The following is a 15,485-nucleotide window of genomic DNA, read 5'->3' on the forward strand; positions in this document are numbered from 1 at the left end:
ATGCTCTAATTTAACTGGTATTACATTATAAAGTTAAAGTCCCCAAACAAAGCTCCTTCTAAATTTAAAGAAGACTAATGTATTCTACATTAGATTAGGAGATACTAAAATAGTGGCAACAGAAATATATAAATTCCTTTATAATAAGCAATGGAACAAGGAATCAAAAACATACAAGGTAAAATTATGCCATGATTTCTATTTCCATTTTTAAACTCCTAGTAGGATTTTTTTTTTACCCAACTTGCCAACATTCTACTCCTAACAGACATTTGGCAATATTGGGGAAGTTCTTTAAGGTAATTTCATTTGGTGCCTTCTAAAGCAAGTCAAGGGACTTCCCTGGCGGTCCAGTGGTTAAGACTTCACCTTGCAATGCAGGGGGTGTGGGTTCAATCCCTGATTGAGGAGCTAAGATCTTACATGCCTCACGGCCAAAAAACCAAAACATAAAACAGAAGGAATATTATAACAAATTCAGTAAAGACTTTAAAAATGGTCCACATCAAAAAAAAATCTTAAAAAAATAAAGCAAGTCAAGGTTTTAAAACGTTTATATCATGCAAGAGTCTAAATTAGGCTTCATTTTCCATGTAGGAGCTCTTCTACCACACTAATTCAATAATCTGAAGGGAGAGGCTGAAGTGAAAGTGGTCAGGCTGTACTTAGTAGAAAATAACCTTTCAACAGCTTCTATCTACAGAAGCCCTGATAAACTGTGATAAAGTAACTAGAAACCCTTAATTGCTCACCAGCTTAAGGAATCCCATGATTTTTAATTCCCAAAAATAAAGTCCACTTAATTCTATTTTTTCTTTTTTTGTCTGTATACATATATGAGCAGAATCCAACAAACAAAAACAGATGTAAAAGGCCGTCATGAATTACTACTAACTCAGTGAGCTATGTAGACTTCATGCTGAACTTGGATCCAATTATACATTTTTTGATTATACAAGCACCTCTTTAACTTTCTTATAAACAACTCTATAATCGGGTAAAATATCAGTTAAAACAGCCACATACCCTGAATGCTCTATTCTTCTCTTCTTTCTGCTGTTTCTCCACTTCGACATGGCGGGCTAGACGAGCCAGAGTCAAGGCGACTTTATCCTTCTGATGGTCAATATGGTCTTTATGCTTAACGTTATCCTATAATTGAAAAAACAAGTTTCATTCCTTCTAGTTAACAAAATTAGCTTTGGAATAACATATATCCACTTACCAAAGAGTTACTGTACTAAAGAAGAATGGACACCAATGGGGGAAAGAGGCTGGGGAGGTGTGATGAATTGGGAGACTGGGACTGACACATATACACTAATATGTATAAAATGGATAACTAATAAGAACCTGCTGTATAAAAAAATAAATAAAATTCAAAAAAAAGAACTATTTACTTCTTTTTAATTTTTATTTTATATTGGAGTATAGTTGATTTACAATGTTGTGTTAGTTTCAGGTGTACAACAAAGTGGTTCATTTATATTGATACATACATCCATTCTTTTCCAGATTATTTTCCCCCACAGGTTATTACAGAATATTGAGTACAGTTCCCTGTGCTATACAGTGGGTCCTTGTTGATTAAGGAACTAATTATTTTTATCATTATCAAATTTCTAAGAACCTGTCTTGTTTTATATTTTAAAATTGTGGTATTTTGTAGGACAGCCAGTCACCCACCAGCGTCTTTGTTTTTTGAATACATAACCTATTAATCATCCTTATTTACTTTATGATCATCTGGATATTGAAAAGTTTGGCACTGCTTTGCTCTGAACCTATAAGGTAATGCCAGGCCATTGGTCCACCCCCTAAAAGTCTAATAGCACCAACCCCCTTGGTTCTGGCTTTTCAGCAATTCCTGGACAGTATTTACGTAAGAAAAATTATTGATTAAAAAGAATAGCTCTAACTTCTGTTTTCTGGCTCAACATGTAAGGAATGAGCTTAGAAGTCACCACTCCATCCTAACAAGTAAAAAGCTTGAAACAAACTGTAAAATTAACAGCCTCTCTTAGATCCACCATAGAAGTGAGGTCACAGTGTAAGTGACTGATGCAAAAATGGGAGAGACAGAGGGGCAGATACAGAGAATCACAACACTGAGTGGACCAGAAACCCACGGGTGGAAACCTCAGCGGGACCAGTGCTGGGGAGGAAAACCTGAACTGTAACTGACCAAGTGCTGGAAGCTCAGTGTTATCAAGTATTAACAAGACTTAAATTCCAGGGGGACCCAGTCAAGGAGGGGGACCTTACTCTTTATTTGAGTTTACCTTCAGAAGCTCTACCAGGTTCTCACAGTGACGACTGGAGAAAAATCCCACCTTGTTTCCAGCAGGGGGAGAAGAAAAGTAAGCATTTCAAAATATGTGAGAGCGTTCTATCCTTAACGATGCCTGGTCTCAAGAGAAACTACTTCAAGAGAGCCTGACCGACCTGGGAGATGGGAAATAGGCCATTTCAGGCCACTGCAGCCACCCTCCCAGGTGAGAGGAAGGCCTGAGAAGCACCGCCGGGTTCCCAGTCCAGGCGCACAGGCTCTCCAAGGCTGAGAACAGTCACACAGAGCACCACCACTCCCCCAGCCTTACCACTCATCACTAAAGGCCTGTTTACCAAAGTTTCCTTGACCCACGACAGCATGTCCAACTTTCAACAAGAAAATTACAAGGATACCAAAGGGCAAAAAACACAGTTTGAGGAGTCAGAGCGAGCAAAGAATGGTAGACCTGGCAAAGACGTTGGAATTATCAGACCAGGAATTTGAAACCACCATGATCACTATGCTGAGGGCTCTGATGGAAAAAATAGACAACTTGTAAGAATAGATGTGTAATGTAAGAGAGATAGAAATCCTAAGAGAGAACCAGAAACAAATCAGAGATCAAAAACACCACAACAGAAATGAACAGTGCCTTTCATGGCTCACCAGCAGACTGCACACCACCAAGGAAAGAATCTACGTGCCTGAGAACATGTCAACAGAAACTTCCAAAACTGGAAGACAAAGAGAAAAAAGACTGAAAAAAATCCCCCCAGAATATCCAAAAGCTGTTACAAAAGATGTATGCATAATGGAAATACCAGGGGAAGAAAGAGAGGAAGGAACAACTATTTGACGCAATAACGACCAATAATTTCCCCAAATTAATGTCAGACACCAAACCACAAATCAAGGAAGAAATAAAACCCTCTTTCTTTGCAGATAAAATGCTCTTCCTGGGCTTCCCTGGTGGCGCAGTGGTTGAGAATCTGCCTGCTAATGCAGGGAACACGGGTTCGAGCCCTGGTCTGGGAAGATCCCACATGCCACGGAGCAACTGGGCCCGTGAGCCACAACTACTGAGCCTGCGCGTCTGGAGCCTGTGCTCCGCAACAAGAGAGGCCGCGAGAGTGAGAGGCCCGCGCACCGCGATGAAGAGTGGCCCCCGCTTGCCACAACTAGAGAAAGCCCTCGCACAGAAACGAAGACCTAACACAGCCATAAATAAATAAATAAAGCAAACGGTCAACAAGTAAAAATAAACACAATTATTTAAAAAAAAAAAAAAATGTATAAAATGCTCTTCCTAAGAAAAACAACATGTAAATAAACCACACAGTAGTTAGGAGTGAAGTAACCTGTGTTATGAGATATTTATAACAGCTTTATTCATAAATTTGTAACAGCTTTATTCATAAGCAACGAAGCACCTTTAGTAGGTTAATGGATAAACTGTATACATCCAGATGATGGAATATTATTCAGTGCTAAAAAGAAATGAGCTACCAAGCCATGAAAAGACATGGAAGAATACCTAAATACATATTACTAGATGAAAGTAGCCAATCTGAAAAGGCTATTTACTGTATGGTTCCAACTATATGGCATCCTGGAAAAGGCAAAACTATGGTGACAGTAAAAAAAGATCAGTGGTTGCCAGGGGTTAGGGGAGGGGGAGGGATGAATTGGCAGGGTACAGAGGATTTTTAGGGTAGGAAATCTATTCTATATGACACTATAAAGGTAGATACCTTATTACATTTGTCCAAACCCATAGAATGTACAGCACCAAGAGTGAACCCTAATGCAAACTACAGACTTTGGGTAATAACGTGTCACCATAGGCTCACTGATTATTACAAATGTACTACTATGTTGGGGGAAGTTGATAATGGGGGAAGCTTTATTGAGGGGTGGGGAGGTATATGGGCGATCTCTTCCTCTTTTTTTTTTTGCTGTGAACCTAAAACTTTTCTAAAACATAAACTCTATTAAAAATGTTTTTCTAGGGCTTCCCTGGTGGCACAGTGGTTGAGAATCTGCCTGCCAATACAGGGGACACAGGTTCAAGCCCTGGTCTGGGAAGATCCCACATGCCGCGGAGCAACTGGGCCCGTGAGGCACAATTACTGAGCCTGCGCATCTGGAGCCTGTGCTCCACAACAAGAGAGGCCGCGATAGTGAGAGGCCCGCGCACCGCAATGAAGAGTGGCCCCCGCTTGCCACAACTAGAGAAAGCCCTCGCACAGAAACGAAGACCCAACACAGCCATAAATAAATAAATAAATAAATTTAAATCATATGGGCTTCTATAAAAAAAAAAAATGTTTTTCTAGGGACTCCCCTGGTGGTCTAGTGGGAAAGACTCCACGCTTCCAATGCAGGGGGCCAGGGTTCGATCCCTGGTCAGGGAACTAGATCCCGCATGCGGCAACTAAGAGTCTGCATGCCATAACGAAGATCCTGCATGTCACAACTAAGACCTGGCACAGCATGCATAAATAAATAAATAAATAAATAAATATTAAATAAATATAAATAAATTTTTTAAAATGTTATTCTACCAGAAAGATTGTGTTACTAACTAAAATATCCCTTTTTAGGCAAATCAATCATATATGTACAACCCAAATTTTATCTCAATTGGGATATAGTTGCATCAACCAAATCAAACAGCAGGTGTGATTTTCCAAGTACACAGAAGTTCCACTGAAGTGAGCATATATAACAAGGCCGAGGTGGTATTTTTAGTACAAGGCTACATCATTGCAGTAAAGAATGTTCACAGGATCGCTTTGGGTAGAAGTAGTCCCAAACTAACTTTCTGACCACTTGGCCAGCCTATACCACTGCACCAGGTAGTAGGAGGCATCTTACCAACTTCAAAATGTCCTTTTACAAGTCATAGGACAATGCAGCTTATTAAAAATGATAGTCATAAAAATTTATTTATCTGAGCTCTGATCCTGATAAGTTTATCTCTTTGCCTTAAAAGCAAATGAAATTTACTCTTTGGGAAGATAAAAAATTAATCTCTTTAAAATGTGGGTACTACCTTGAGAAGAAAATGTAGAGTAGATTCTAAAAGAATTTTTAATTTAAGGAAGTTAACAGTATTTAAACATGGACCTAGAGTGTGTTAGTTTTCCTGACAGAGATGACATTTTATTTAAGTTTTAAACGCTAGCAAAATTCATGCTTGGAAGGCCAGGTAAACCAAGGTCATGTTAACACATGAGGTAGACAAGGTGCAAATTAGGATTTACTGACAAAATATGTTGTTGTGTCACAACAATGTGAATATTCTGGAGACAGGAAGAAGGCCATGTTTTGGGTTAATTAAAGTAATTAAAGTAATCCTAATCCAGGAAGAGTTACCTTGAATTGATGGTTCCACTATCATTTTCCTTTTTCCCAAACCACGACAAAATAACCATTCTGAATTACTTCCCAAGTTATACTCATTCAGGAAAACTTTATATAACATTTATTCTTCTTAAAGTTTACATTAAAGCACAAGTAATGATCCTCTGATTTACACTGTAAATTATAAACTCTGGATGCAAAGCTAAATGAAAACTAATGCCAGAAATAGAGCAATTATATATCCTACAGGAAAAATTTTTAGTAATCCACTAGTCAAAATATAAGTATGCTCCTAAAACTTTACCCCCTTCAAGCTATACACATATGCTAGGAAGATAAATTATTTAGCCCTTTAATCAACATTTAAACTTTTGTTTGGATCTTTTCAACTTCATTCTAAAATTAATCTCTAGCCCTAGAACTTTACCTTTTAAAGGTCAAGTAAGTATAACCTGTTGGTATTATTGTTAAAATTATTTTTCTTATATTTAGCTATCAGTAGCCTGTTGTCTTTTATTTAAATATATGGTTATGTCAAAACAGGATTACTTATGTTATTTCTAATTAATTCTGCTGATCTGTTTATTAACTTTCATGACTTTGAAGGGCTCAAAAGACCTTATGGCCCTGATGCTGAAAACAAAAGGCATTCAGAATTGTGTTTGGTCTCCTTCTCCTTCCCCTCTAAGGTAGGTTAGTTTCCAGGAAAAAAAAAGAAAAAAAAGAACTCTGGCTACCTACACTGAAAGCAGAAAAGCAGATCTGAGACAATCTGTTGCGAGTAGATGAAAAGAAATGGTAGCTAGAAAAAGGAAGAACTTCAACTTTGAAATCTTTGCCATTTAAAAATGACAAAATGGAAGCACTTTAAACAAGAATGTGTTAAAGAGGAAAGAAATTAAGCACGTGCAGCAGGGTGATATTCATTTGATATTTTTCCATCACAAACTTGGGTTTGGGGATCAAGGTTGCTGGTTAAAGCCAGGCATGAGTAATAGGTTATCTATGAACACTCACTCTCTCCAGAAAGCCAAGTCCCTGGGATTTCCATTGTTAGTGATCCAAAATGAGGGCTGGCCTCAGATCTCACTGAATTACATTCTTCTGTGGTTCTGGAAGAACATATTGGCATTGGAAAAACAGAGGGATCATTGATATTAAAATGCATGTTAGTGATTTAACCCATTAGGTCACAGAAGGCCTTATTTTGCACAGAAGTTTAACTGGTAATTCAAAGAATCAATATGTTCAGAAATAAGTTTTAACTGATCAGAACACGGGGGAAAAACTTACTGCAGGCCACCTTGTTACCGACCCAACTGCAGAACCAAAGCTACAGTACTGTCAGAATATGGGCAGAAAGTGAACTGATTTCAGGCTACATGAAAATGTCTTAAATGTTTCCTGTAGAACTAAGATGAAAAGGGGCCAATAAATCTTTCAGTTTGCGAATTTCCACCATTCCGTTAGTGCCACAATGCTGAATTGTAATTTAATGTAAAATCACAAAATTCCAGGACTCTTCTTAGGCTATATTTGCCAATCTCCCCCAAAGCCTAGAGTCTAAAGAAGCTTTTAGGCCCTTGGAGTTTTTCTAAGGGAGGTCAGGCTTTCAGATATGTAACTTCTCAAACTAGAAATGGAATTGGCTCCCAATGGTAAGAATAATGGGCTCTCAGTTTCACTTAGAATGTTAGCAGCTACAGATCTTCAGTCATCCTTCTTGAAGCACTTGTTGTGATTACCCTGGATTAACTTCTATATTAAATACTACTAAAGAGTAATATTAAAGTGTCCACAATGATAGCAAATGACCAGCAAGAAAGTGTACCCGCTCAGTTATTTCTCACTCGTGCTCGCTCTCTCTCTCTCTCTCTCTCTCTCTCTCTCTCTCTATATATATATATATATATATATATATATATAATTTTGGCCGTGCCACATGGCATGCAGGATCTTACTTCCCTGACCAGGGATCAAAGCCGCACCCCCTGCAGTGGTAGCGTGGAGTCTTAACCACTGGACTACCCGGGAAGTCCCTATTTGCCAATATTTTAGATCACTTCTCTGAGTCAGTTTTTCTTCCATACCCACCCCCTCCCATTGTGGAAGTTTGTGGGGCCCTAACAATTAAGGAGAAAGCTGTAAAGCCAGAAAAGGTTAAAGAGCAGATTCTAGTTCAGTCCCTATGAAATTTTTTTTAACTAAAATGACGGTTTTAAAAAATGGGAAGCAGAGGTATGATTCCAATGACAGAGTCCAACATACCAAAATCCGTGGGTGATCAGGAGTTGTTACAAAATGAGGGCCACACTGGGTACAGGAAGGAAAGCTGTTCCAGAACCTCAGAAGCCAGGTTAATATGGCCTTTCCCTAGAACCCTGTCTATGCTCACCCCTGGACACTATGAAATTCTTATATACAAATCAAATTTGGGTTGTGTCCTAGAAATGACAGCAGATTAAGGATACTGGTTATATCTGAGTGCACATATCCATGAAAGCTAAGCATATTTAGGAGAAAATAAGCAAGAATTCTTCTGTTTTAGAGGACAATGTTTATCTTTTAATGAAGCTTGGCAGTCACAGCAAAAATTCCAAGTCCAGAAATAGATAACTTGGGCGGGAAGGGAAGAGGGCTTTCTTCTGATATCTAATCTGTAATAGTGGGATTCAGTGGGTCTCTATAATTGGGGAGGGGGCAGGGGAGGAAGGAAAGCCTGATATAGGATTCCCTTATTTTGTCAAGTAAGGGTATTTTTAAAAAAGGAACTAATATCAATGGTCAGCATTGTGACTTTTCATTTCATAAGAATGAAGACACAAACTTTGAAGCTAATACTTCAAAATTTCCCTCAGTAGTCTCATTATTGAATAAACTTAACCTTGTGAAAACTAGTTGCACTGTCCTGATTTTTCTCTTTTTGCTACAGACGAATAACCACTTCAAACTTGAAATCAGTTCAAGTGAACGTGAAACCGGTTCTGACCATGGACTCACAATCTTGCTCATAAAAGATCATCAGGAATAATGTCCAATGAAAATTCTACTATTTAGGCAAAAATTTTACCAAAGCAATTAATACTTTCATATACTAATCAAGTTTAATGAGTTAACAAAGATTTCCTGGAAACTATTAAAATTTCTAACATTGCTATGAAACTGTGACCTGCTATGTGAACCATAAAATAAATGCATACCAAATCTTTAAATAAGCAAATTAATGACACAGCACAAAATCCCACTTGTCAATGAAGCTATAATGTATATATTTCAATGTCTTTTTTCCACATCATTTGTATTTAAGTGAAAATGATCCCATTTTTTGTAAAAATATTTAGAAGAAACCAAATCTAGAAGGCCATAAATCAAAATGTTAACAGTAGTTATTTCTGTCTAGAGGGTTTCTTTTTCTTTTTAATCTCTATTTTCTAATATTTCTGCATTAGAATATGCTATAAAATTGTTAAGAAAATTTTAATTACTAATGAACAAGACTGTATAAAGACAAAAAGTCTCGAGGATCTCAATCTTTTGTTTGGAAATGTAATGAATTTGGCTTAAATCACTACTTTTTGCCTTTTAAAAACATAAGTTTAACATGTTATCCTTCATAAACGCAAATGGAAATTTTGTCTCTAAAAGGAACATAATCTTGTATATAACTTTTCCCCTCCAGGTTTCTTTTTGTATCTAGAAGTGCAATGACTGGATTACATTATTGCCCAAACATAACAGAAACAGGTATTAATCAAGAATTAGGGCAAGCCATTTTCAGTTCAACAGGCTGAGCAGAATTCCTGAAACAACTGCTTTATTCATACAAATTCCAGTTTCAAAGCCTGCTTCTCATTGCCCATCCCTTCAAAGCTTGGGTCTCTAGTTTGGTCTTATGAGGTTTTCACTCCCAGAATAAGTTCTGTTTACCAGAATCTCCTTGTACCCAACTTATAACTAAAACCACACCCCAAATAACATTTTGAAAAGCAACAATTTTTCTCAAGAATTTTATATTCAAATACAGATAGAACAGAAGAGATAAACACAGCAAAGCTGTACAATATTTATTTACCATCTCCAGCAGCAAAGCTTTAAAACCAGGAAACAACCCTTTTGTACAAAGCAATCTCCTTCCCACCCCCAAACTGGTTATTGTTTACAAATACAAAGTACATGGAACATATGCCTTATAGGAACAAATTTTAAAACATACATATAGATACACACCATTCTGTAAAGTACTACTCAGTGAAGAAGGGTCATACCACCAAACCTCTTCAATAAGATTCTTCCTACAATGTCTTTTGGGTTAATTACCAATATCTATATTTGTAAAACTCCCCTCCTAGGCAGAATGATTTTGATTCTCTTTAGACACAGGACCCCCCCCAACCCCCCCCAAAAAAACCTTGGAACTTAGGAGAATTTTTTAGTATCTCCTACTATGAAGCTGTGACAAAACAAAAGGGAGTTACAATGTTTCAACCCTGAGTGCCACTGCTCTACCTCTGGCACATTAAGAAAATAAAGAACTGTGGAGAGAGATAAGAAGAGGTGAAAGTGGCAACCAGAGCAAGGAAAGAAACTCAAAGCAGAGAAAAAACAAAAAGGAAGTTGACAAAACGTGCTCTAGATGCTGCTGGAGATGCCACTGGCACAAGGTTCACAGGCCCCTGTGCAACACATCTCCAATCTCCTAAAAAGCAACATTTTAAAGAAATACCTTCATTTTCTCCAAGTCCATGCTCAAACTATCTGTAAGCCAATGCACAGGAAAACAAGCCACACTGAGCTGCAGTGAGGAACATGGCCCACAGGTGGTCCTGCAGTGTGCACCTGCCCACCATGATGGAATGCCCCTCCCTCTTCAGCAGCAGCATCCTGTTCACCAAAGCTGTTCTCGCACAGGGCTCCAGTTTGTTCACTGCTGGAGCCGTCCTTGGGGCTAGAGGTGCACTGATGGAGAGCTTTCCTTTGGCTCAGTTCAAGGAAAAAAAGGAACTGCCTAGATGTCCATAGTGGACAAAGAAACTTCTAGACAGACTACTACGACCTTACAAGTAATGGCTACGTATCTTAGTACACTTGGAATAGGTAGGAACCAATACATTCTCATGTACATTTATCCTTTCTTCAACATGATCTCCTCCAATTGCGCCCATAGCGGCTGTTCCTTACAATTCTGAAAAACCAGATACACGGATGTTCCCCGCACTCGTGCACACACTGATTCCTTCACCTGAATGTCTGGCTCCTCCTGTTTCTCCACTAGCCCAATCACGTTCCAATCACGTTCCAACCCACAGCTCAAGCATCTGGTAAGAAAAGTTTTCCTGGACCACTTCAGATGGCCCTCTCTTTTGTTCCAACCTCATCATAGGCGTTCCTCTAAATAGAACAATTACACTGTGTTGGTATTTCTTTCTCAAGAGAATATACCATCTCTTATTAACTCCCAGTATCCACAGACCTTCCTCAGGGCCTGCTTGCACATAGCAGGTACTGATTGTTTCCATCAGAGACACAAAATACCATCCATCAAAAATTGTATACACATACCTATACATTCTAGCTCTTCATTCTACATTATTTTTAATTTTTTTCTTATTGTTTATTATGAGCATTTCTTAGCTTGCACTTAAGAGACTATTTTATTTTAAATACATCTTTCAATGACTTAATCCATTATTGGGCTTGTATTATATGTAGCTTAATGGTTCAGCCTTAAAAAAACTGTAAACAAGGGGAACATGACGTGATGACATGAAATGAACTATTATATACTATTAAATACATCTTAAGGTATATCTGTATTTATATCCAATACCATCCCACAGTTATGAGAAATCTACACATGTGGGTAGAAACAGCATAACCACTATAGAAAGGAAATTTGTATCAGGCTTTGAAGTTCCAGGCATTATTACCTCATTTGAGAGTAGGAAAACTTAGTCTCAGAGAATAAGTGACTTGCTAATACTCAGATTAAGATGTTTGGAATTCAAATACCATGTGCTTAGCATTCCACCTTCCTTTCATTACTTCCTTTCAGTATCCTCAAGACACCAGTTAAAAAAAAATTTAAGTGTATATCTGAAACAAAAAGCGTATAACAAACAAAAGAGGTACAACAAAGAAAAACACAAGCATCAAGAACCATGACTGAAATGATCAGTGCCGAAAATGAATGGGACACAAATAAGAAATCCATGAAACAGAAGCCAACGACAACATATCCAGAAATCATCTCAGTCCAGCACAGTGAAAACTCAATGTGAGAATGAAGGTTAGGGTTTCTGACTGGACAGTGAAATAACCAGGAATTAGTTAATAAAGACATCAAGTAATAAGGGATAAGAGTACGGCCATAAACACAAAATCCAGGGAAGAAGGGTAGCTATTTGACAAATTACCTTCTCAGAGAGGTTAAGATTTGAGTGGCGCCTTGAAAGACAAAAGAAGGCCACTGAGTACACACTGAATTGAAACTTGGAGGAACAGAGTGTATATTCAAAGCTCACCACTTGAGCAAATTGTTTAATATAAGTTCCATTTCCTTATCTGCAAAATAAGAGTGCATTTCTGCCTCAAGAGTCCCTTGCAACCAACAGACAGCCTGGTATGTATACGCTCTTATCAATGAAGGCTCTCTCCTCTAATCCTTCCCAGGTAGGAAGATGCCAATTAGACCCAATACTATCAAAGAGCTTCCAACATCTGTCAAAATATATTTCTGTCAAAAGCAAAAGAAAACAGGAGCTGTTATAAACCATTAGGCAAAGACCAACACACATTCAAACCTGTGTTAAGAATCTAAATGCAACTAATTACAATTATTCTCCCTAAGGCAGAAAGGAATGGGCTGCACACCTAAAAGCAGAAAGCTTAATGTAATTAAATGTTTTTTAAAATGGAACTGAAAATTTTAAACTATGTTTAGTGACTTGGAAAATGTCTTTTTCCTCTATCATCCACATCACTGTTGCCTCACTAAATAAAAGCAGTATAGATAAAAGGACCACAAACATAATTATTTTAGCACATCACTACACTGTAAGTCAAGGCAGTGTTGAAACACAGCCATAACATAAAACCAGGAGTTAACAAGAGGTCTAACTGTAGCCCTTAAAATTGAATGCTGTGATAGAGCCACTTTTATGGGTAATGAAAGAAAACAGAAAGCACAGGATAGCTCATGGGGAAAAAAAAGCATATGAAAGTTAGTCTTACAAAGGGACTACTAACAGAACCCACAAGATAACACTTGAACCATTTAAGGTCAAAGAAGTTCTTTTAACATTACCAGATATAAAGGATCTGCTTTCACTTCTACCAAGGAATACACGACTCAGGAATATTAGAAAACGCAATACAACTTGAGAGATCTCCAAAGTCCTAAAAGAAACTACAGACAACCTGAGAACTCTTATTGAATTGACAAGGCATCAGAAAATCCAATAGACCATTTGAAATAGACAGTTACCTCAACAAAACCAGTAAAGTTTTTACCACCTAGAAAAAAACCTGATTAATGTTAAAGATACAGTGTTATGTCAGGGCTGTACTATAAATTCATGATGATGAACTTAAAATTTTTATTAGAGAGAAAAAATGCAATTGACCACAAACTACATGTAATAATACATTTGCACAAAGACTATACAGAAATGAGAAAATACTACCACCAGTAAGCAAGAAGGCATTAAAAACTGATGAAGTTCAATAGCCAAACAGTGTGAGACTGGACTGGCTATTTTTTTTTTAAAAGGACATTTTTAAGAGAAAACTAGAAAATCTCTTACAATAATGCTGAAGGCATTGTATTTAAACATAAAAAGCCACATCAAAATCCTGGCTAGTACAGACTGGTAGAATAAAAAATATAATCTCCATCAAAGAGATTAAGGAAGATCAGACATCCTTTTAGAAAGGGGTTTTACATAAAGGGAAAGAAAAGACCCAATACAAAGAGTGAAATAACTGAGATGCTAACATCAGAAGGACATGGTTAGCCTGTGATCACTTCCAGATATATCCACGGGAAGCAAACCTAATTTTGAGTAGTATCTCAATGGTACCAAACACTACTATAAAAAAGGTTTCATTCTTATAAAGTCAAGCAAATGAAAAGACAAAGTAGTACAAAGATATCATCCCACTAATCAATACAAGAAAAAAAGATTTAATAAAACAATATTCTTATCATTCATCCAGGAAGAGACATTCCATAACATATTTTAATGGCTTACAAAACTTGTTATATCTGGATAAATAACTGAAAGATTTGCATTCAATATAGTGATCGTCATCAGCTTACTGACAACTTCCACCTGTTTATTTTCTTAAGTGAAAAATGAAGACCTGATTGGGGTAAACACTAATGAAAAACTATACAGAATAGGTCCAGCCAACTAAATGACAGGAAGGAGATGCATACAGATCTGACAGTCAATTACTGGACTAGCCACTAACACTAAGTAAGAATGGTAAATTTCAAAAGACAATGGAACCTGAACAGTGCAAGTCTGGGCAAAACATGCCTCACATTAAAAAAAAATAAAAAAAAGTTTTCAGTTATTGCAGTCTTTATTTCTACAAAGATCTAATCCATAATTTCTAACCTTTACCAGAATCCCAATAAAGTATGTCCTCAAGAATACTGAATGTGGCATTTAACTCTGTTCATCCATGTCATTTAACTCTGTATCCAAGTTTACAACTAGAAGGGATTCTGGATTGCGTCGATTCCAACCTCCTTGTTCACGGTACCTGAGAGGTTATCCTGGATGGAGCAGGCCCTTAAGGACATTATCAATCAGGTCACTTAGGTATCATTCAGTAAATTATTAGTATAATAGTAATGTAATAAACTAAACAGTACCCAAGTAGCCTGAGTCTATGCTCCCCTCAAAATGTCATTTTGAGGGCTAGGTAAATAAATGGAATTATACTGATAAAGAAGTTGCCACACAGTAAATAATAATAATAATAATAATAATAATGTTTAAATGCAATTACACTGATAAGCTGTCACACAGTCTTAAAAAAAAAAGATAAAGTGTCAACAAATGTACTCATTTTCCTAATGTCCTTGTTACTTATTACCGAGTAAACACACCCACTTATCAAATTGAAGTTGTGTTACCATGGCTCAGAACAAGGTTAGACATGAGACAAATGGTTCAATCAGAAACCTAGAACCTAGATATAGAAAACAAAGCTGCCTCAATGCCCAGAAAACTGAGCCAATCACTAAAAACTAAAATAACTACTGTGAAGTTATTTAAATAAAGGGGGAGGGACATACTCTACAACCTTCTGAAATGGATCAATAGTGCTGTAATGAAAACAAAGTAACATTCAGAAGGAGTACATTTAGATAGTGCAATTGTACAGAAGATGAATAAACTACAAGATAAAGAAAATCACTGTACAGAATTTACATAAATATCACCAGCAACATATGCAACACATTAAAATGTTAAGTTTTAAACAACAGTGTGAAATTTAAAAAGGCACTTCATGTAACAATGAATAGAAACAGCATTTCTGTGTACACACAGTAACCATGAGAAAATCATATCATTTCCACATACATTTTACGTCTAGTCAAACAACATTTTAAAGACAAAGGATCATTAGACGCATCCCTTTCAAGAACACCAAATCACTCAACTTGCGATGATTGCTAGGCCTCCTAGAAGACCTAGAGCTGTTCAAACATCAGAGGCTGGCCTGATGGAGAATCTTGTTGAAGGCTCTGCAAATGGCAGACATGATGTGAAAACTTGTTATCTAATTATGAATTCCATACACTACTATGGTTGTCTATTAGGGCTGTTTCCCT

At 37.2% G+C, this 15,485-nt stretch overlaps 1 protein-coding gene across 1 annotated transcript in view; it reads right to left on the reverse strand.

The window, feature by feature from the left end:
* ZNF451 (zinc finger protein 451) overlaps positions 1-15,485 on the reverse strand; it is an 85,194-nt gene that overhangs the window by 56,739 nt on the left and 12,970 nt on the right. The window contains exon 4 of the mRNA XM_007471186.1: positions 1,027-1,152. Within this exon, the coding sequence (XP_007471248.1) occupies positions 1,027-1,152 (126 nt within the window). The remainder of the gene's footprint in view (positions 1-1,026; positions 1,153-15,485) is intronic.

Source organism: Lipotes vexillifer, unplaced genomic scaffold (assembly GCF_000442215.2).
Source record: "Lipotes vexillifer unplaced genomic scaffold, Lipotes_vexillifer_v1.1 scaffold302, whole genome shotgun sequence".
Lineage (NCBI taxonomy): Eukaryota > Metazoa > Chordata > Mammalia > Artiodactyla > Lipotidae > Lipotes > Lipotes vexillifer.